Source organism: Rhipicephalus microplus, chromosome 5 (assembly GCF_043290135.1).
Source record: "Rhipicephalus microplus isolate Deutch F79 chromosome 5, USDA_Rmic, whole genome shotgun sequence".
In the NCBI taxonomy this organism is placed as follows: Eukaryota; Metazoa; Arthropoda; class Arachnida; order Ixodida; family Ixodidae; genus Rhipicephalus; species Rhipicephalus microplus.
The window spans coordinates 79,194,802-79,218,882 of NC_134704.1; the positions used below are offsets into that span (position 1 = coordinate 79,194,802).

Below are 24,081 nucleotides of genomic sequence, written 5' to 3' on the forward strand. Positions count from 1 at the left end.
TGCTTTGCTCAACCATTTGCAGAAAGTGATTTCGAAATGGACACCGTTCCAAGCAGCACTGCAAAAATGCCCAAGGATGCACGCTTCAGCCATGTTCGCTCGTGTGTCTCAGTTAGCTATGTTGGTGTGTTTCAGCGTGCAAAGCATTCAGGTATGTGCAGAGGGGTCAATGCAATATAGCTATCGTGAATTAGCATCAGCGGAGAAATAGAATACGTTTCCTGCTTGCCATGTTCTTTTTTGCACCTCCAGATGGCGCCACCTATCCAGCCTCTTGCGGTTAACTTTAGCATTACTAGACCGGTTAACTTGGTATCACCACTTTTACGTGGATGGAAAGTCTACAGACTAACTAAAATTTAATGATACCTGTGTGCTACTTGTTAGCGATGATATCTGACTACACACTCTTCCACTTTTTTTAGCTTGTGGTCGTGTTAATGTGTAACACACACGTGATATAAAAAGACACCCTTATTGCGATTTTTCCATGCTTCGAACTAGACGACTGCAACTCACAATGATTCCCCGACATGCTGACCGACAAGCACACGTCTAAGCATGCTCTTTTCTTTCGCCATTCTTTTAGAGGTAGTTTTTATCTTGATAATTTCACGAAATCATTCAAACCGGTGCGATGAAGATCAGAGGAGACGAGCCACGGCCGGGCTAGACTGCACCTGCGTGCACTAGCCCAGCCATGGATGAGCGAGAGCGCTTCTGCACTTCGGCGCCACGATAAGAACACTCGTATTGTACACGTCATCGCTACTAGGGCATCGTCACTCAGGATGGTATTTGTGGAATGTATCACACCGAACACGTAGAACTAGTGTCGATGTCGCACAACAGTCTATTTTTCGTTTCTTCTCCTTAGCTTTTCTACGCTGTTTGACATTGAATTAAAATAACTTCCACGTGACGGATGCCGTTCAAATTTGGCCAAGAAGACCTATGCATACCAAGTGATCGAATGATGGGCACATCTCGATCTTGAAATTTGATATCAGTGCTCCTTTAACATGCACCTAAATGCATCTAAGCACAAACCTACTATAGCATTTCTACTTTATCGAAGTGAGTATGGCGGCGAAATGCCTCCTGGACTGGACCACCGCAACGGGTAAAATCATTTTAATCAAAAGGGTCAAATGCGTGCATGCCATTGGGCACCAGGAGCATCAAGTGTTGCATCTTACACAAAATCAAGTTCGCTATATCCGAAAATTCGCTATAAACGTTTATTCATAGCACTATGTCTACTGCAAAAGTATTTTTCAATTACTTCGTTATAACCAATATTTCGTTATACCCGGGTTCATTATATCAAGGTTTGAGTGTACTACATACTTATAACTCATAACAAGGCGATCGAATAGGCAGCGCTTTTATTTTCCACAGCACTGTATCGTGTCTATGGTGCTAATGTTGTCATTAAGTATTCATACGTGTATAGAACTGTCGCTCCGGCACAGCTATCATGGCACCCAAAAGATGGAAGACGACAACGTAGTTGTTGTGGGTGGGACTCTCGAGCTTCCCATTAGCAAGACCCGCTGTCGGTGAAGAAATCTTCCCTGTAACATGTTGAGGTGGAAGGTGCAAGGTCTTCACACAACCCGGCTCTGGAACTCCGCAGTGCACCCCAGTTTTGTCCAGCAGCGATGCCTGAAACCGGCACTCGGGCGTCGCCATCGGCACCGGCTCCCTCACCTGTGATTCCCCCTTCCCCCCCCCCCATTTTCTTGACCCTGGCACGTTTTCCGGGACGGCAAGCGGAAAAAAATTATTCCATCACTGAGCGGGAATGCTTAACCCTTGTTTGGGCCATTGCGAAATACCGTCCATACTTATACAGACGTCCGTTCGCAGTCATCAAGGACCATCATGTGCTTTGCTGGCTGTCGACGCTTAAGGACCCTACAGGAAGACTCGGCCGATGGGCACTTCGATTACAGGAGTACGCGTTCTCGGTTGTGTACAAATCTGGAAAGCTGCACAGTGATGCTGACTGCTTATCCAAGAACTCCGACACGAGGCACGCGCTAATTATTACATACGAAGGTACAAAAATCGTGAAGACGTCCTCTATGTCGACGCTGCGGTAGGCCCACTTGAAGAAACGGCCATGGCTGCTGCCATGACAGAAGACGGGTGCATTAGTATTGCTGTGTTCGTGAAAACGGCATGTCCCGACGTGGCTGAGGGGGTTGCACTAGCCCTAGCAGTGGTGCATGCGGCCGCAGATTCTACCATTACAAAAATTTGCCCTGATTCCCAGAGCGCTTATCGATACTTCCGTCAAGGCATAGCACCAAAGACAGTCTCACGCATACTGAGCAACATTCCTTCACTTCTCCATCCGGTGACTATCACGTGGGTGCCTGGCCATGAGTGTATCCCCGGGAATGAGTGCGTTCATGCGCATGTCGGAGGTCTTTCCATCCGAACCCTGGGGGATCGCTCACCCGAACCCGTGAGAAAACCACAAGAGGGAATCCGCACCTACCATGAGATTACGAGGTATTACCGGAACAGCAGACGAGATTTCCCTGCCCCGCACTTCTCCCTCAACCCTAATCAAAGTTCAGTTTGGTGCCAGCTACAGACAAAATCATTGATTTCTCCCTATTTGGCACACCTATTTTACCCCACTTTTCACCAACCACATTGCACCACCTGCGGGGCACCCCGGGCTTATCTTCTCCATTGCTTGTGGAACTGCCTAAAGCCCATGGCGGTAGACCCTATCCCTAACCCTTCCCTTTCCTCGTAGGAGGCCGCTCTTTGGGTCACTGGTTCGGACGACCAGATGTGGCTGGTGCACCAGGCCTGCCTAGAGATGTCGGCCAGGGGGCTCCCGGACGTCTAAGGGCCCAACCACATATACTTTGATTTTTTTTTTTCAAATAAAGTTGTATCCTCCTTCAAGCACCCCGTTGATACACCTAACTCCACTGATTTGGAATCCGATGCCTGCGTTTTAGGCATCAGTGACTTTCTGAACGTGGCCGACGAACAGCGCCGAGATTCATCGCTGCTCACCATCATTGACCGCCTTCAATCGCGTCATACTGACCCTTCCTTTAGCAGATTCCTGCTTCAATACAACGTTTTGTACCACCGCAACTTACACCCCAACGGCCCGGAACTTTTACTCGTACCACATCACCTGCGAAAGGATGTTCTGCGATAATTCCACAACGCTCCAACTTCTGGACATCTAGGCGTCTCCAGAACTTACGACCGCGTTCGATGACGAGTATTCTAGGAGGGTCTTTACCGCTCCGTTCGCCATTACGTCACATCTTGCGACTTCTGCCAGCGCCAAAAGAAGCCTATGACTCCCCCTGCCGGTCTTCTTCAACCTATTGAAGTTTCAGCCGAGCAGTTTTATCGAGTGGGATTGGACTTGCTAGGTCCCTTTCCTACTTCCACAACTGGAAATAAATGGATTGCAGTGGCCACAGATTATGCCACTCGGTATGCAATCACTCTAGCGCTACCAACCAGCTGTGCAACTGACGTTGCCAACTTCCTGCTCTACGACATTCTCCAGCATGGCGCTCCGTCTCACCTGCTAACAGATCTTGGTCGCTTCTTTCTATCTTGTGTGGTTGATGATCTACTCCGATCTTGTGCTACCCGTCACAACTTCACCACATCTTACTGCCCTCGGACTAGTGGCCTTGCGAAGCACCTAAACCGCACATTGACAGACATGCTTTCCATGTACATATCTACCGACCACACTGATTGGGCACTGATTGGGACATAGCTCTGCCGTTCGTCACCTTCGCCTATAACTCGTCGCGTCATGAAACAGCTGACTACTCCCCATTTTATCTACTCTTCGGACATCATCCTTTACTGCCCTTCGACACACTGCTTTCAACAGACCACCCATCCTCCACTTCGTACACTCAGGATGCAATCACCCGTGCCCTCACGGCACGCACAGTATGCCGCGCTCGGTCATTGTCGTCGCAGACAGCACAAAAGTCTCTCTAACACCGTTGACATAGGTATGCGGGATGCATTTTTTCTGCGGCATCTCTTGTTCTCCTGTGGCTCCCATCTCGACATTTTGGCCTCTGCGAGAAACTACTACTGCGATACGCTGCACCCTACCGAATCTTTCGTCAGGTCACACCTGTGACCTACGAGATTGCCGCTACCACAAACTCATCGGCTGCTGCGCACAGAACTGAAGCAGTCCACGTTTCTCGTCTCAAGCCCTACAACTCGGACTCGCTCATTTAACAGGCACCGAGCCGGTGCCTTACCAGCCGGGGTGATGATACGTGTATGGAACTGTCGCTCCGGCACAGCTGGAATGGCACCCAAAAGGAGGAAGACGACAACGTGGTTGTTGTGGGTTGGGCTCTCGAGCTTCCCCCGTAGGCCTGCATGACTGTGCACTCTTTAAGGCGTTAGCAAGACCCGCTTTCGGTGAATAAATCTTTCCCGTAACGGTATGTATACTACCCAACCTAAGACAGGGCTGTTCAATTTGTGCGACAGTTACGAATGCTTTGCAAACTGAAGACAAAAACAGTTTTAATATTAATTTGCTGCCACCTATTCTCACCTCATGTGTTAAGCGATCAATATTTTGGGATTGTTCCAGCTGTATTTTTGCTCATCATGACCATTATCATTCTCAGCCTGCATGTCCACTGCAGGATGAAGGCCTCTTCTAAAGATTTCCAGTTCACCCTATCCTCTGCAAGCTAATTCCGCTTCATCCCCGCAAACTTCTTAATTTTGTCACGCAATCTAACTCTCTGCCTTCCTAGAATATATATATATATCTTTTGTATCCCTAAAAAATCATTTTGTTCTTAACGTCCGCCGTTTGGCCTGTGCATTAAATGGCCAGCCATTATTGCATATGCCTTATATATATGTATCTCACTATATGTTTTTTGAAACAATCTCCATTCATTACTCATGCTGCCATAACACTGCATGAGCTGTACTTTGGGAACTTCGAACCACCATTTTATTTTTACCTTTGATCAACTGCATCTGATGCTTATTGCAGCAAACATGCAACAATGAGTCTTGCTAACATTATAATTCTGTATCGCAGTTCTAAACAGTTTTATAGTTTCATGAACTGCCTAAACCCCAGAAGAGTGCTCCATAGTTGCACATGCACTCTTAACTATTCTAATGACCTGGTGGCTAATGACAAGTTGGCAATGTGGCTAGAGTACTAAGCCTTCACTGGGGCTCATATTCTTAGCGTTCAAGTGAACAAACGAAAAGGCATCAGAATAAAGTTTGTCATTTGATAAATTTGGCAACAACCAAAAAATATTCAGTGTACACTTTCAGATGGTGGAGGACAAAGGAAGCAGAAGATGGATTATTGTTGAATCCTCTTTTCAAGTGTTTGAAGCAACAACAGTCAATGTTATACATGTAACCTGTACAGTATGGGCACAGTTCAGAGAGTTTTTATTGGTCATTGGTAATGACATCAGGCGATAAAATCTGAACGTCACTGATGAGGTGTGGAAGCTACACAAATTTCACCTGCAGTTTGTGCTTGTCGCAGTCAGGACGACAGGGCCGGGCTCCAATGCAAGCGTCGTACACTTGGCTCAGCTTTTGCCTGAGCACTGCATGCCAACAGTTCACTGTGAAGCATCACTAACGATCTCTGCCTGCGAGCCTCTTACCATACTCGGCATAGCTGTAAAGTGCCAGCGACAACAAGACTGCAGCCAACTGGAAATTGAGGCCCTGTTGGCAAAAGCAGAACAGCAAAATGAGTGCTCTTGAACACGTGAACAACACAAGCATGCAGCACTAGCAACAACTGTTCTTGCAGCCACAATCACAAAGACACCAAAGTGAAATATTGGATCATTTGAGATTTATACACTATTCTTCAAGGTCTACATCCTCATTCATTTTATATCTGGTAATTTCACTATGATAGGTTCATTACTGGAAGGCAAGTGAACGTCAGAACTTTGTTTGACTTACAGACCAAAAACACCAGCACTGGAATGTCAGCGTGGCATCACGATTTCGAAAGATTTTCGTTTTGACTAAGCTGACATAATTACATTTCTTGAAACTTGCTGTTTTGTTCTCCCTTAGAACGTGATACAATGCAAATGAATTACTGGGGAATGCTGATGAAATGCTTCGCATCCTCGAGCAATGATCAAACTTAAATGCTTTGCAAATTAATATGACTAAAACAAACGCGATGATTTTTTGTCCAAAGGGTAAGGCCGGGCCATTTTCTCAATCTTTAAGCTATGAATCCGAAAACATAAAAATTGTGCCAGCTTTCAAAACCCCTCGTGTTTGGCTTAATGAAAAGTTGCTGTGGGACGCTCATGTTAATCACATATGCTTAGCTGCCTCGCATTTTATTGGTCTTTTATATCGTAATAATCATGCCCTTCCTATCAGAATCAAACTTTTGCTTTTCAATTCTATGTTTATGTCACAGGTTAACGAGACCTACTGGTTGCCAGTTTGTATGGGGCACTACCACGTTCACAAATTTAGAAAAGGTTTATATTCTACAAAAAAAAAGCTTTACGCCTTATTTACACTTTAGCCACAGATTACCCTTCCTCACAGCTCTTCCAAACTGCTGCTATTCCAAAAGTATTTAGTCTCTATGAATTACGCCTAGCTCTCCGATATAAACATGAAATAAAACAAAATACATCGATGCTTAAAGAAATGGCGGAACTAGCCGAATACGTTCCTATATACCCTTTGAGGCTGATGTAAAGATTTGAGGTGAAGTCTTCTCGCAGGAATTACGCTGCCCAAATGTTAAGAATCACTTTACCCTCTGTTTTAAGTGTTTTAGCACGAAGTGATGTTGACATTGACGTATGTTGCAGATCTGAGCTTCTAGCGTTTTTCTAATGAATCCTATATCTGGTCTTTCAAATGTGGAGTGGATTTTCATGAAGTATTCCGAGTGCTTATTTTGTTTCAAATGCTGATGACTCTCTGCATGTAATGAATATTTTTCATTCCGCAAAATGTGTGTACAGCGACTGCATGACGCTGGACTGTAACTGGCTAGGAAGACTAGCCAAGCTCTGTCGAGCTTTTTCTTCCCATGCCCTCTGCTCTGTGAAGTAGTAAATAAATGAAATGAAATGAATGAATTCATTTTTTATAAAAGAGCTATGTAGGGTTTGCTGAAGGGCCAGTTGGTACACATTACATTAATGAAAAAGAAGCAAATATCAGGCCCAATTCGCATTCCACTTTTGAGGAGGAAAGGTGCATAATGCACCTGGCACTCGTGGACATCACTGAACCTGTCACGAGTGTGTCAAGAGCACAGTGGCACGAGGGAACAAATGTGTACATGACATTAGACAGTTTTAGTTGGGCGTCTGCTGCACTTCTGCTGACCCAGACTGACATTGGAAATGGCTGGCAGCCTGCATTCACAGAGCACTGTGGATGCCCAGCTAGAGTGTGTCTATTTTTACGAAGTAGGAATTGACCCACTATGTGTCGGTAAGGAAATATTTGCACCTGTATAGTGACATGCTTTGTTCACTATGAGGTTGATGATGGCGATAAGCAATGATGTATGAGCCCAATGCAATGCCTGGCCAGCTTTAAGCCACCCACTCGCTGAGCAGTTAGCGTGATGCGACACATAATGGCAATCTACGCTTCTGCCAGGCAACATTCTATCTGACACTCGACTCCTTGCCCGACGCGACACCCGTATTGATGAAGCTTGAAAAGGCTTCGATCTTTTTGTGAAGGAGTTTCAAGCAATTGTACTGCCCTGTGGTAGAATGTCTGCTTGCCTAATAGAAGGGCTGGCCACACTAATTTAGAAAGGGCAGCGGAAAGACACAGGGAAAAGAAATACAGTGCAGAAAAAGAGTACTGACTAACAACTGGTCTTTTATTGCAGCCACCTGTGCATGTATAAGTGCCAAAATGAAGCAGTTGTGAGGAATCTAAAAGCGTGCTGACAAGACAGGTTTTAACTAGTGAAAGAAAAATAAGATAGTGAGAACGATAAAAAACTTTAAAGAATCTCACGCATGTGTGATGGGTGAGAAACACCACTCTACATCAATAAGAGCAAGAAGAAAAGGACAATCAAACAAAATCTCTACGAAACAATTTCAGAGTCAGACAAAAATATGGGAGGCCTGTTAACATGTTTGTCACCTGCTTCATGAAGGAAAAAAGCTTCGAAGATCTTAAGCTCTGTCTTATCCCTCCCCTTCTTCAAAAACAGTGTGCTGCGAAAACCAGGAGAGCAGCCACAACGCCTTCAATGGTCAGTCAAAAAACCACTATTCATATTACACACATTACAATCATGTTCCTTCCCCCTTTCGTTGAAGCGCCTGCCTCAACGAAAGGGCGAAGGAACATGACCAGTTTGCCTACGATTTGATTCCCTTAATTTGCAGATGCCAGTACGTAGGCCAGTTTGGCCTACGTACTGGCATCTGCAAATTAAGGGAATCAAATAAACTACATTGAAAGTGCACTCAGTGAACTTGCTCATGTGTTTGGTTGTGCGGCCGGGGCGTTTGCCTTTGTTTGTCGTGCCACATAACTTCGAGAATTCGCATGGTGCTGTAGTGTACACATATCCCGCAGGAGTAAGACCACTAGCGTGGGTGAGATCGTAGCAAGTCACAGCGCCGTGTCCACCGTCGCCTCGCGTGAGTAAAGCCACTGCACATGCGCGTTCGAACAGCCAAGGTGCTGAGCGCAGTGCAGCAAGTACAATGTACTGCTCTCAAACAATTTGCAGCATTTTATTGCCTGCAGCAACCCCAAAAACGTAGTACAGCACCCACTGCAAAAGGTGGCGGGAAAGCAAAAGAGGCTTGTGTTTGGTAAGGCTTGTGTTCGGTAGTGTAAGTGTTCGCTGCAGGCGCAAGGCACCGTTGGCGAGCTTGTCCGAGCAAGCTCCAAGAACAAAAGAGTCGACAGACGGGAAAAAAAGGCGTGCTCACCATTCGCAATCCCGAGAATTCCTCTCACTACTGCCACACACGCGAAACGTCTCATGAGACTCCGAACACGGTGCCACAGTCGAGATCCGGTGTGATCCCGCGCCGAATGAAAGAGGACAACGTCACTCCTGCTCTCCCCACACCGCGGAGGATGAGAGAGTCATGCTAGGACATGTGGACGGCAGAAATAGACGAAAAAGACCCGCACAATGGCGACAAGCTAGCCACAATCCCCAAAGTGGGGACAGCACAGCTTGAATGTTATGCTTTGATGCAAGCTATGCAAAATTTTGTGAACGTATGGGATCACATGCGCATGCTCCTATGTCTTTGCGCTGCCCTTTCCAAACGAGTGCTATGCACCAACTGGCCCATAACAAAGTACTTCTGGGCACACTGCTGGCTTTGGCCCATGATTATTATTTGCATCCACTGTTTTTTCTGCTTTCGGACAATGCCGATTTTCCCCCGTACAGCTAACAATCACGTCGCCGACACAAGAAATTTTGTGGCATGGGCTCTTTATCGTTAAAAACAGCATGAAGACTAGGCACAAAGAGCAAATCGCACAACATGAGCACTCCTCTAGTCCAGTTCTCTTTTTGTGTCTAGTATTCGCAAAGCTTTTTTTTTTTTCTTGAAAGTTACGCAGGCCTTAGCAGACACTCTGGGAGGTGATCGCAGGGGTAAACCTCAGCAGGGTTTGCTCAGATCTCAAACCCAGTTTGAGAGAGAAGATAGCGCGACATAAAACAAACATTGCAACGGATGAGATGTGCATTCCCAAGAGCAATGCAAGAATGTGGGGTGTCCTACTTTCAAGAGCGAGCAGAGGGAGATGAGAACCCTTGCCAGTTTGATTGCTTCTTTTCATATCTTCCAACATCTTGGAGCTTTCCACTCCTTCGGGGCTACCCAGGACGTGAGGGCTGCTCTGACAAACACAGGGATCCTAGATAGGCTGGCACTTGATACACTCGCCACAAAACCCAAAGGGGGGAATGTAGGCACCGCACATTACACAGGCACTCCTCAAGTACGAAAAACAAGTCTATTTAATTAGTCAGCTCGATGGCTCAGTGCACTGGTTGTTCGCTGCATTCGGCATTCATTTAAACCATGTCCAGGCAAAGTGAACCGTAACACTGTCTAATAATCTACAATAAATGCTCATTCATTTGGATTTCATGGGACCAGAAAAACTTCAGTTAAAATTGAAAGTACAAGAAAACAATAAGCAAATGACTATCTCATCAATACACTCCCATTTTCTGGATTAGGTAAAACGTAAATCCTGTACTTTGCAGAGAAGCTGTGTAAGAGCCGCAATTTTCACAACACACGACATTGTTCACAATGCGGCCATGGCTCAGGACCTCCATCTTTTTGCTAACCCGAAACATTCCTTTTCAAAACATTTTCACATCGTCACTATATGGTTTGAAATGATGATGATGGCAATATAGACTGCGCCGCCTCGGTTCGATTGTCAGCGAATGCGATTTTCGCTCCTTTCTATTTGAAATTTCTGGCACTTCGACCTGAGTGTGCTCAGATATTTGTTTGTATCAACCGGGTCGCAGCTAAGTGTGACCGAACTAACAAAAGTTTGATGCCATTGAACAATGCATACACTGACTGAGATTGGGTAACGCGTCCGAATGATCCAATTTTCCAAATTAACAGCTGTCAAACTAACGGGCTTTACTTTATATTACTTTATAAGAACCAATAAAGAGCCACCAGAGTACATTTGTGTGAGAACAGCAAGGTGGTTCACTGTTTTGAAGGAAACACAGGCGCTCGCTGCCTCTGCTTTCATTCAACCTATTTTCTGCCTCGACAAGAGTCTTCTCATCAAAAAAGTGGCATTATAGGTAATGTGAAAAGTTAATTTGCTAATACAAGTGAAAAGAATTTTCTTTTTAGCATCCTATTAAAAATCACACAGCATGAAAGAAACCATTTCAGGCTGTATAAGTTGCTCACTTTCGGACTCTAAGAGCATGAATATAAAGAACAGCCCACTCACCTAACTTTTCAGTGAAAGTGCCAGAAGACACATCATGCAAATCTTGCAAAAATATACATTTGCAACTCGAAGACTCGAAATTGCTGCAACTGCAGTGCATCAGAAATTACCGAGAACATGAGGAGATAAAAGCGATTCCAATAGCTCAGCAGTGACCGTCGAAGTACTGAAGCATCTGCAACCCAATGAAAGTTTTGGAGGCTGAGATTCGCATCAAATCTGCCAGCCACGGTTCGGAATAATCAAAAAAGGTGTTCTGAGCCATAAACTTTTTTTGTAATGGCAAAGCACTGATGGTGAGCCTGCCCAAGTAGGTGTTGAGTTGGCTTCCTATTGAACTCCAGGTAATGCTGTTTGTGGAAGAAATTGCCTATTCTTTATCTGTAGCCTTCCTGCACCTAATACTGGTTGGTTGGTTGGTTGCGAAACTTTATTGTGGTCCTGTAAGGCACGCGTCAGCGCGCAGCGGGCGACTTTCACATCGGGACCGTTAGGCCAAGCCTATCGGCCGCTCCACGGGCCTGCTGGACGGCCCAAAGTTGGTCGGCCAGGAGGGAACTGCGTAGGGCCGCCTCCCACCTGACCGATGTAGCTGGGGTTAGTGTACATTGCCTTGCACTCCCAGACCATGTGCACCAGCGTGGATACATCCCCACATGCGGGGGCAAGCGTCATGGGGAACACGTCAAAATAAATAGCGTGAAGGGATCTCAGGTTAGGGTACATGTCGGTCTGCAGTAGTCTGGGCGTAAGGGCCTGTGCCTATTATGATTTGGATGAGGGAGTGGATATAGTCTTCGCGCGAGGTAAAAATGTTTTGTTATTTCGTTGTACATGGCAGGCGCGTCCCTGTTTTTTGCAACCACGTTGGCCCCGAATCGTTGCCCGGAACCGGCGCGGTCAGTTAGCGCACGCGCGGCCTCGTGGGCAGACTCGTTGAGGTTGGGGGGAGCGCCTTGGACATGTCCAACCTGTGCAGGAAACCAGATCAGTACGTGGTGCTTGATACCGTCGCGGCCACTACTCTGGAGCACGCGCAGAGCTTTCTTGGAGATTACACCACGCTCAAAAGCACGAATAGCTGACCTAGAGTCTTTATAGATGACCTCCCTTTTACCTTCCAGGATGGCCAGGGCGATGGCCACTTGCTCGGCAATCGTCGGATCGTCAGTGTGAACCGATGCGCAGTTGGTGATTTGCTGTTTGGAGTCGGCGACGACTGCCGAGAAGGTGCGGCTCTCACGATACGCTGCCGCGTTGACAAAGCTGACGCCACGCTCCTCACTGTGAACCTACTTGAGAAGAGTGGCAGCTCTAGCCCGTCGCCTACCACGATTGTGCTCGGGATGGGCATTCCTCGGTATCGGTGCCACGATGATGAGGTCGCGAATCTCACGGGGCACCTGTCTCATCTTCTCGTCCACTTCAGCCGGAGAGTGACCGAGCTCTCGGAGTATATGTCTGCCGGTCTGGGAGCTCCAAAGGCGCACGAGCTGGGCCCGCTCCTGCGCTTCGGCAATCTCCTCCAACGTATTGTGTACTCCGAGCTGGAGCAGGCGCTCGGTGCGCGTCCTGATCGGGATACCGAGGGCCCGCTTGGTAATCTTTCTGAGCAAGACGTTCATCTTGTCACGCTCGGCACGCTGCCAATAGTGCATAGCCGTGACATATGAAAAGTGGCAGAGCACAAAGGCATTGACCAGGCGGATTAGGTTGTCTTCCTTGAGGCCTTGGTAGCGGTTGGCCACCCGCCGAACCAGCTGAACTGCGTTATCCGTCTTGGCGGCGAGCTTGAGTATAGTCTTGCCGTTGGAACCATTGGACTCGATGGTCATGCCGAGGACCCGAATGGAGTCGACTCTGGGTATTGCACTGCCATTTCCGGTGTAGAGCTTGATATCACTCTTCGAGATCGGCTGCCAGTTTTTGGGCTTGGGCCCTCGCCTAGCGGGTTGGTAGAGGAGGGGCTCGGACTTGTTTGGGGAATACCTCAGGCCTGTGGAACGGAAGTAATCTTCTGTGGTGTCTACGGCCTCCTGCAGGGAGCGCTCGACTTGCCCGTCGCTGCCACCTCTGCACGAAATGGTAATATCGTCTGCGTAAATTGTGTGGTTAATGCCTTCGATACATGAGAGCTTATTGGACAACCCGACCATGACAAGGTTGAACAGGGTAGGCGATATCACCGACCCTTGTGGCGTGCCGCGCGAGCCCAGCTCGATCTCCTCGGAGACATGGTCTCCCACTCTGAGGGTGGCTCTCCTACGGGTCAAGAACGATTTGACATATTCGTAGAATTTGACTCCAAGGTCGAGCTCAGCAATCGATCGCAACACGAAAGAGTGAGTAACATTGTCGAAGGCTTTTTCTAAGTCGAGGCCGAGAATGGCCTGCATGTCTCGAGTGTTGCAGTCGATGACTTGGTGCTTGAGCAGCTTCATAGCGTCTTGCATCGAAAGCTTGGCCCGAAAACCAATCATGGTGTGCAGGTAGAGCCCATTGTCTTCAAGGTATCGAGTCAACCTATTGAGGACCACATGCTCGGCTACCTTTCCCACGCAGGATGTGAGTGAAATTGGTTACTACATGTTCTTAAGTTTGTTTTTTTTGCGGTCGTACTAGAAGAGTTATGAAAAGGCGACGCAGTCTTGTGAAAGCTATTGGGCTGAAAAATGTCTAATTTCCTTGTAAGAAGCCTTTAGAATTGCACAGTAGCAAATGACTTGTGTAGTTAGTGGTTTGTGGATATTACTCAACTCCTAGATCACAGGCACCAAAATTTTTCAGCTATTGGCGAGCCCCATTTTAAAGGTCACATGTCAAAATTATTGATTAATATGTGAGGTTTAACATTCGAAAACCACTATATGATTATGAGAGACCGTAGTTGAGGGCTCCGGAAATTTTGACCACCTGGGGTTCTATAACGTGCACCCAAACCTGAGCACACAAGCCCACAGCATTTTCACCTCCATCGAAAATGCAGTCGCTGCAGCCGAGATTTGATCTAGCGACCTACGGGTGAGCAGCCGAGTACCTTAGCCACTAGACGACCGTGGTGGGGCAATGTCAAAGTGCTCCACTAGTTCTCAGTATTCTTGCTCATCCATGATATCCATTGGTTGGTAAAGATAGCATGTACATTAATTTTTCAATCGAGGGCACAAACTACAGCATAGTACTTCCATGGCATTCGAACTCGTATTTTCAATGTTAGACATTAATAATGACAGCTTTATATTTACACTACATGAAGCTAGGCTTTTCAAGCAGCTTGAAATTAAAGGCCCAGAACTCGGAAAGGTGAGTAGATGGCAAGCACAATTGATACTCACATGAAGCAAGGCACTAGTTGCATATGTCAACAGCAGGGATCCGAGGTTCCCCAAGTGCGGCCGGGTGACCTGAAATACGTCTGCGCACAAATTTCTCCCTCCACGTCCACCGCAACGACCAGCCATCTCCGGCCAAACTTACAGTGCTTGAGCCAATTATGCATAGCACGATTCCAATGCACTACCACTTGCACCAGCGACCGGGGGAGTTCCACTTCCAGAGGGGAACACAGCTGCAATGCCCTGAGGAGAAGTGGAATGCAGCAGCCGAGATCAGCAACACTGACATACCTCACTTTTCACTATGGTGATGTTCTTCTCACCAGACTAAGAATTGTGTGCAGTTTTAACTTGGCACGAGTATAGAAAACTATTTGAATGCTGTCACCAATTCTTCAGCGAGGAAGAAAGTGTGTCTGATCATATTAATCCCGCACTGCGAACATAGAGTTGTTCTTTCACGGATGTTTGCAAGAAGCAGTGATTACTCCAAAATCTACGCAAACATACCAGCAGACTTGCAAAACTTGATGAATAGGATCGAACGACAATCGACAGTGCGCAGCACTATTGCCACAATTTCAGTGTTTAATATAACATTGCTAACGAAGCCACTAACTTGAGTCCTTTTCAAGTTCTGTGGCAATGCAACACAGAACTTTCTCACACAGGCAAGGCTCCGTTAGAAGATGCCCTCTTTACAATCTGGAGCCCACCACTGTCAACCCTTACACACACAGCGGTGCCAACACAATAGTGTTGCTGGTAATTCAGATAACAAAGTTGTCTTATAGAAAATTACGTCATGTATCCCACTTTCAGCGGCGTTCTCACTTTCCATGATCAGTAAAATCTGACAAAATAGCAGCACTTCAAAACTGTGCAACCTTTCAGATGCAATGTCCCACACCGAAATCATCGTCAAAATACATACGTCTTCTTGACTTAATGCACAACTAGCATGTGTTTGCTGGACTACTATGCAAGTCTCACTATCGTCAGCCTGACTGGGCTACTGTAGGGCAAGGGCTTCTCCAGTGTTTCTCCCACCAGACTCTCCCACCTGGTCCTGTGCTTGCCGCAGCTACGTCATCCTTGCAAAACTTCTCAATCTCATCTGCCTGGCTAACGTATTGCCTCCCTCTGGCGCACACTTGCCGTCTCCTGGAATTCAGTCTGCTACTCTTAATGACTCATCTTAGCGACTTCTCACTGCCCATGTCCATTTCTACTTAATTTAACTTAAGATATGCCACACACGCTTCATTGTCTATTTTTTATGTACCAACTAACCCGTGCTTTGCCATTGCCTCTCTGCACCCGACAACTGATGCCCCAGCCACTGTTCTCCCACGTTTATCAGACACTGCATACATTCCAGAGCAAGATGGGACGGAGCGGGGAAACAACAGCGCTGCACACGCCTGCAGCGTCGACTCTCTAAAGCCACCGTGCAGATCTTCTCACTATTTCGACTTTACACATCCAGGTGCAACGAAATGGACTCAACGAGCTGCCAGTTCCATAAAAAGGGTCTTAGGAAGTCAGAATCTTCAGCCTCAAAGCACCAAGTCGTCAACTGGACATTTAATATTGAGGTACAGATGTGCTTCTCATTGTGCACCTGCCAGTACTGCAGGATTGATAGGATCCGACCGTGACCACCACATGAAAAGGAGGAGGAGGGAGTGAACCTGAACCATGTTAGTTGATCCGGCACACCGAAAAGCGCTGGTGCCTGTTAACTGAAATCGAAACTACGTATACTCGTTTTCACACATCAGGTGAGTGGGAATTGAGGCTAGCCCGCCACCATTGCGCAGGCTTTGCCGCCTATTTCTGCCGTTATTGTGTCCTGACATGACTCTCTCCTACGTGATCTGTTGCGCTGGGGGAGCTGGAGTGAGTATTAATCCCTCTGACCCGGTAGCGGATGTCGACTGTGACGCCGTGAGCAGAATCTCTCGGGACGTTCCGTGCACGCGCTTCGGGAGTGAGTCAGATCTCTCCGGGACAACCTAAGCATTTCTTTCCCATCCAGTGAGCATTTCTTCCCGTGAGCACGCATTTCTTTCCCATCTGTCGGCTCCTATTGTTTGAGGCTCGTCAGACTTCGGCAACGGCGCCTTGCGACCACGGCGAACGCTCACCTTTTGTTGCCCCTTTCGAACTCTCAGCCGAACAGCGTTGCGGTGTCTTCGCACGTGGTCGTACTATGCCGACCCATATCTCTCGAACCCAAGCAGAGCACGAGCGAAGTTTTGCTTTGCTTGCTGACCGGGCCCTTTTGTCCCAATGTCCCCGTGAATCACTTTTGCCCACGGAGATGTGCACGCGGCACCCTGTGTAGTACTTCTCACTCGTGGCATGGATAAGCCCATTTTCTTTCCCGCCGCCTCTTTTGCAACGAGCTCTGTATTGCGTTTTGGTGTTGCCACAGGCAATAATGTGTTGCAACGTTGAACAGTACCGTGTTCTCGCCACGGCGACGGTTAACGCGTGGCCTGCGGCTCGCTAAGACCAGACCCACGCTAGTGGCCGTACTCCCTCGAATACGTGTACACTACAGGTGCAATGCTATGGAAGCCAACAAGACTTCTTGCAGTAGATGCGTTCACATTAAAAATTGCTCATTTTTGCCACACATAATTAATCTTTCTTTTCGTTATTAGGCATAGAATTAAAGAAAAATGTTTTGTGCCTTAGAAATAAATAAATCCTGTCATGCAGCTGGATATCCCACAGCTAGATAGCTTAGCGTCTTGTTGTTTTGTTTTTTTTTCATATGCTTTATTTGTGCACTATCGGGACGAGTTGCATAGAGGCTCGTGCGAGCGCTTATAACGACAAAAACCACCCAAAAGACGTGCGGAATTACAGATTTTGCTGATCGAACTTATTGCATAGCTTCCACAGCATTGGTTGAATCTGATGCATAAAATGGATCGCATATGCTTGTACATAAAGTACTTACCCCCAACTTGTGCTGCTTACTGCTCTGTGCACAATGTCCACTAGCGTCCACAGAGGCCACAGTACTCAATTCATAACTCCCATTATACGTGCAACCACTACCTTGCATAAGCTGTGCCTGAATGTGTGGGAGCATTTCCAATTACTTTAGAATTATCTTAAGATTGTGCACTTAATGAGAATGACTGAGATTATTCTGGAACTAACCCAGCCCCTATCAACAATGCTGGCATCTTTAATGCCACATGTATAAATGCCGATGAACATTGCTGCTGATCAGATTATTCGACGACAGTCATCTGTGTGGGCTGATAACATTGCACTCGGTGTCATTGTTCTTCTGCGCACAAGTCTGTTCAATAAAGAGTTTTATTGTTGCCAGCTACGACTGCTTCAATCCCTGTCCCAACCAAGTGACAATGTATCCTTGACACACATTTGTTCACTAATCTTACCTTGTCCTTGTTCTGTGCTCTCTTCTTGTCCATTAAAACTGCATCTATCATTTGTCTTTCCTTGGCTTGATCGGCTTAATTTAAACCCCCTTCACAATACTCCAGGTTTCTCCCCTATAGATAAGTTTCTGTATGCTATAATGTTCCCGAAAGAACACCAGCCAGAAAGCAGAGTTAGAGCAACGCTAATTGATTTGTGAAGCTTAACGTTCCAAAACCACCATATGATTACGAGAGACGCCGTAAAGGAGGGCTCCGAAAATTTCGACCAGCTGGGGTTCTTTAACGTGCACCCAAATCTACAGGCCTATGGGATTTTCGCCTCCATCAGAAATGCAGCCGCCGCAGCCGGGTACGTTAGCCACTAGACCACCATGGCGGGGCAGAACAATGTTTCTGGTGATGTCTATCATTTGGTGCGCTTTCACAACAGTTCCAATCTAAGGGGCATATTTTTGTTGTACCTTGACAAATGTCATCTGCTTTGCTTGCATTTCCTTACCTGCAAATTCTCACACTTGCTACTTTCCCACCAAGAATACCACGACACACTGAAACCATGCGTGCCATTTCTGAACTGAAAGTAAAGGGTGCTCTGTGTCGAAGCTGGGAAACGCATGCAACACAGCCAATGATTACTGTCGTGTGACAGAAGTAGTGAGACCTGAAGGGCATACCACACTCACAAGGTTCTTTTTGGTTGGTGAAGTGTTACACTAAAAAAGGTGCAAAATCGCAACCATTATTTTAGGGTGAATGAGAGCTTAGAGCAAGGCTTACCAAGTTCCTTCATTGCTGGCACCCGACGCAACCGCGCTGGCCTCAGACAGGAAGGTGACAAAGTAGTGGCTGAAGCGAAACGAGAGCGCATCCCGATATGCCGCCAGCCACCTGCAATGCATGAAAGTCCAAAAGTGTAGGTAGCTGGGCCAGTTGGCATGGATCCATGGCAAGCAGCGCGAAAAAACAAGACGAACACACAGGAAGAAATTACAAAAACAAGCAGTGGCTTTCAACTAAAATTTTGACTCTGTTGTTGTTTATGTCCACCAGAGAGCAACATTCACGTCTATTCAGGCATTTTTGCTAATGAAGGAATAAGGACACATAGGGACAAAAAAATAAAATGGCAGTTGAACAAAAATGTCTAACGAATTCACCCAGCTGTACTATTCTCTCGACTGCTTGCTTGCTGGTTAACTTGGCAGTTGTTGAAGTGCCAGGTAGGACGAGAGAGAGAGAAACGAACAAGAAAGGCAAGTAGGTTTACCACACTTGGCTCAGTTGGCTACCCTGCACTCGTGGAAGGGAAATGGGAGAATAACAGATAAGATGGAGAAGGAAGAAAAGAAAAAAAGAGAACTGAACCGTTAGTGAGAACACACACAACACCAACTCATGCTGGTAGTTCACACACGTCAGTGAAGTTTGGTCCCCTCCATGTACCGTAATTACTCGAATCTAACGCGCACCTTTTTTCTGGTTAAGCGAGTTCATAAATCGCATGCGCGTTAGAATCGAGTACGAACAAAAAAATTACGGTCAATCTATTGCAATCGCAAATCCAAAATGGCCGCCCCCTACGTGCGTTGGCATGGTGCGTCGGCTATTTCTGCCTATGTGTTTACCATGTGCGGCACTTCGTACGTGTGCTGAGGAGTTCGTCATCTAGTAGTGCATTAGCATCGACGACTTGGAAGGGCCGACTCCAAAAACTCGAGTGCACCACGATGCCGCTTTTAAAAGAAAAGTCATCGCGTGTGCAGAAACGGACGGAAATCGGGCCGCATCGTGGTCCTTCTCGAAACGTGCGTGCGGGACCGGCGGAAACAAAAGCAGAAGATTGTCGACAGCAAAGCTTCACGCAGAGGCTTCAGTGGACCACAGCAGGGTCGGTTTCCGCAAATTCAAGAGCTGCTCAGCGAGTATGTGCTTGAGGAGCGAGTGGCACAGCGGCCCATGACGACAGAACTGCTCCAAGTGCGGGCTATGCAATTAGTCTTAGAAAAAAGTCTAATGCGGAGCCTGTTTAAAGCGAGCAGGTGCTGGCTAATTAACTATATGAAGAGGAAAGGCTCTTCCCTCCGAATGGGAACATGCATATGCGAAAACTTTTGCGGAGAAGTACGATGAAAAGCTTTACAGTTTTCAGAGGTTCGTCCTAAACTTGCGATGCAACAACGGCTACCCGCTTGGGCAAATCTGGAATGCCGATCAGACGCCTCTTTACTTCGACATGCCTGGCACCACAACTGTCGAGAAGAAGGGGGCGAAGCAAGTTCGCGTGCTGACATCGGTCCACGGTAAAACTACAGTGACGGCAATGCTCTGTTACACGTCAGATGGGCACAAGCTTCGCCCGTACCTCATATTTAAATGGAAGACAATCCCGAGAGGAATCGTTTTTTCGAGTGGTGTGATCGTGCGGGCCAGCAATAAAAAATGGGTGCGCGTTGCAATCGATGTCTTACGTTTTTTTTTTTTTTTCGCGGTGGAAATCGGGTGCGCGTTACAATCGAGGGCGCGGTAGAATCGAGTAAATACGGTAGCTCGGCAGGCTTTCGTGCCCTTGTGCGTGCACATAACCGTCGGCCAAGGTTTGAGGATCTACCTTTCAAATAGCGGTCTTGCATAAAGATGATCGAGTATGGCTCCTAGAACACACCGTTGAGTCTGGTAGCAAGGGCAGTGGCATAGAACATGCTGATCATCTCACAGCCGCATGCATTGCATGCTGCACTCTTGGCCGTTCCTATGAGACGAGAGTATGGATTCGCAAGTGCCACACCCAATCACATAGTACGACATAACAAAATTTCATCTCGGCAAGAGAATTTGGATGGCAAATTATGTTGCATCTGGGCCAGCTGGTAATCATGGGTGAGGAGTTTGGTTGCAGCAAACTTGGGAACGAATGGGCGCATGTCCTCGTGTGTCATTCTCAATCAGCCTCCATTCTGCTGCAATCTCTCGTCCACTTGTCGGAGAGCATGGCTGTCTGACCCTCACATGGCAGCTTGACTGTTACACAAACCAACATGAACCCTGTAACACACAATGCCTCCCTAATTTTTTCCCCTCATTATTAAAAGGGCACCCAAGGAAAAGATAATTTTTCTCCTATTGATAAATTGCAGCTTGGCAATACCAACGTCCCCATGCTTGTTATAAATATACATTGGGTAAGTGAGAAAACACACAAAAATAAAATGCGAGTGGTGCTGCTACCTTAATATTCCCGCACTGATCACTGCGCTGAGTAGATTTTGAGGGCTTCTCCTAGGGCCCGTATTGTTTTAGTCCACAAAAATGACGTGCTTTATCCCCTGAAGCTCCCAGAGTGTAGTCTCGAATATTTCGTTGATTCAATGCTGCCTGAATATCAAAAATACGCTTTGAAATCCATGACGTAGGCGCAAAAGTTTTGGCACAAAAGTTAAAGACAAAGCTTTCACTTTGATTTTTTGCTGTATTATAAACATATCAAGGTGAAATGAACATTATTATAGTTTTCAGAGTACGACTTATCAATGCAAACCGTTTCATTGTTTTGCTTTAGTGTCATTTTAAAAATATGGTGTAGCGTGTAGCTTGCCTCAGGCCTAGCGTGTTGGAGAGGAGCCATGTGGACCAGCAGTTTGACACAGTCAAACAGGCGTAACACAACACCAGGCTCTGGCCCAGGGCACGGAGCCACGACCAGAATCCGAGACCAGCAAGGAGTCCAGGCTCGAGGCTCCTGGCGTATGCCTCGTACCCAATCCATGGCCCGAACGGGGCCGAACCCACGTGCAGCAGGTAGCCAAACATGGCAGAGGGAGTGGGTGTTGCGAGTCGGCCACAGTCCATGTCAATGGCTAGGGACACCAGCTTCATGCACAGAACCAGCTGACAGCCTGCGTACAAAGCGACAACAAAAACTTAGAAAAACTTCAAGATAGATTTACCAGCACAAAAGGACGAAAAAATTGAGAATAAACACACATACAGCATTGATAGGACTATGCGTGTGTGTTCCTTCTTAAGTGTTTCATCTTTTTGCATCGGTAAATCTATCTCACTCATGAACCAACTCGTCCGAGCAGCAATGGCAGCAAAGTTGCATAGACTCGGCAATACAGATCTTGGCACAGTTGCAAATATAAATGTCAATGCTTCCTTACCTCGGACCTGGTGCCAAGACTTGGGCTCAACAAGCCACAGCTCACTGCAAGGAAAATTTCAGGTGGTCGTTAAGTCTTGTCACTTCAATGACTACTACGTGCTAGTTAGTAAAGTTCTACGTTTTACTAGCAGTATGCCGAAAGTTGACACTGAAAAAGAAACATACAAAGAGAAGTGGTATAACTTAGATCAATCTTAATCCTATGAAGCGCAATAAATGCTCCACACGGCTGCTGGAACTTTCTTGCATCACCGAGCTTGCTCCTTTCGGTATTCAATAAAATGTGGAAGACTTTGTCCCACATTGCAACAGTATCTGACCCACTCGAACGAACACTCAATGCTCACCATTGGCACAAAAAAGCACCAACTGCTATGCAGGCAGACTATTGCACTTCAATTGCAGAGCATGATACATTATCAGGACATCAGGCAATATGACATTTTATTCGCACTTCTCTTCATTATATATATATGTGTATATATATATATATATATATATATATATATATATATATATATATATATATATATATACATACACAGCTCACATTATAATAGTCTACAAATTGCACTGACAACAAATTTAATAAGATATAGCCTTCATCAGAGTGACTGTGTATGGCAAAATATTCGTCAGAAGTGATATAAAGGAACATTATTTAAAAAGAAAGCTTAATTTACCATTGTTTCAGTGTTTGCTCTCTTCCTTGCCAATGATGCACAAAAATGGCAAATTTAAGTTGCGTGTCCTATGAGCACCCGTATCTCAAAGGGGATATAGAACATGAATACACATATGTTGGAGCCTGGCATGCCACTTGAAAATGTAAAAAGCAATATTCAACTCAGAGCAAATAATACGATCTATCCTAGGAATGTTACTGCCAGAAAGCAGCCGTGTAAATCGAGAGCTTTGTCACATGTGTGCTCCAGCTCTGTTGCTTCAACTACATAGCCACAGAAAGTTATCTACAGGTGAGACTACGTGGCTCGACTGCATCACTCACCAGGCAATGACAAAGACGGCCACCAGAGAGGCACACGAGAGGCCATGGTGTCGAGGCAATGATGTCAGCACGGCCGTTCCCAGTAGTGCCAGGCCAACCACATAAGCTGCCAGGTGCCCGACCAGACCATACAGGCAGCATACGCCAAGGAGTGCGGACAGCGCATGCACCCACACACTGCCAACCGGTAGAAGTCCTGCAATATCGCAAAAATGTTTAAGGTATTCCGGCATTAGAAGAAGGTGTGAAATGTAGGTTAAGTTGAATGCCTTAGCCCAGCAGCATAGAAGCAAAACAACCACTATGAAGAGTTGTGTCGTTTCATGCATACAAGAAAGAAAATGCAAAGCTCAATGTTTGTGCGTTAAAGGCGGGAAAAACCACAGTAAGCTTTGAAGATCCAAGGCGATGGGCACATCGACAATTGAATGAAGGGTTAAGCCGTGCTCCGAGAAATTGCCTGTAGTTGTGTACAACTTTACAAGGCAGCGGGGATTCCTCGAATGTGTGAACGCGGGCCTGCAATAAGAGCGTACTCTAAACTGACAACACTAGCCGGATTGCCAGTAACTACGCCACATGGTTCACGAGCCAGACTATTTCATTAGTTGCGATCAGTCATCCGGGCAGGGCCTGACCTGACAGTTCAGTTGTACCTGACTACGGCGTCTGCAAAGCTCATAAATCCTGTGCAAATGTTTTTGAGTTCAGTTGCGCGCAGTACTTGCAAGACATGGGTCATAGTTTGTTTTATGCCACGACTACATTGAAACTAGATTCCACTTTCACGCTTAAATATATACTCAGAAGTGTAGGAAATAGAGGCAAGAATACAGGTTAGGGTAAAGAGAAGAAACAGCATAAACGATAAAGGAAGAAGAGAGCAAAACAGGCATGATTTGTTTCAATGAAGAAATATTGAAAAGGGAAAGAGATCAATCATTCAAAAACAAATTCAGAAAAGTAGAAAAAAAGCTCAGTGGTAAAGGAACATGGTGACAGACAATTTTACTTCCTTTTGCGGCCATAGTACACCAATGTCTCATTACATAATCTCATCTAAATGCCAACAACGTGCAATGTTTTAGCAGATCTTACGTCAGTGCTCTTTTAATG

The 24,081-nt window shown here is 46.4% G+C and overlaps 1 protein-coding gene across 2 annotated transcripts in view; it reads right to left on the bottom strand.

The window, feature by feature from the left end:
- Positions 1–24,081, bottom strand: part of por (Protein-serine O-palmitoleoyltransferase por) — a 73,071-nt gene that overhangs the window by 15,527 nt on the left and 33,463 nt on the right. For both annotated transcript variants that reach the window (XM_075895718.1, XM_037425278.2), the window contains exons 3-10: positions 22,966–23,161; positions 21,955–21,998; positions 21,387–21,687; positions 18,572–18,682; positions 14,506–14,606; positions 14,364–14,443; positions 5,691–5,754; positions 5,545–5,630 (exon numbers count right to left, since the gene is read on the bottom strand). In XM_075895718.1, the coding sequence (XP_075751833.1) occupies positions 5,545–5,630; positions 5,691–5,754; positions 14,364–14,443; positions 14,506–14,606; positions 18,572–18,682; positions 21,387–21,687; positions 21,955–21,998; positions 22,966–23,161 (983 nt within the window). The remainder of the gene's footprint in view (positions 1–5,544; positions 5,631–5,690; positions 5,755–14,363; positions 14,444–14,505; positions 14,607–18,571; positions 18,683–21,386; positions 21,688–21,954; positions 21,999–22,965; positions 23,162–24,081) is intronic.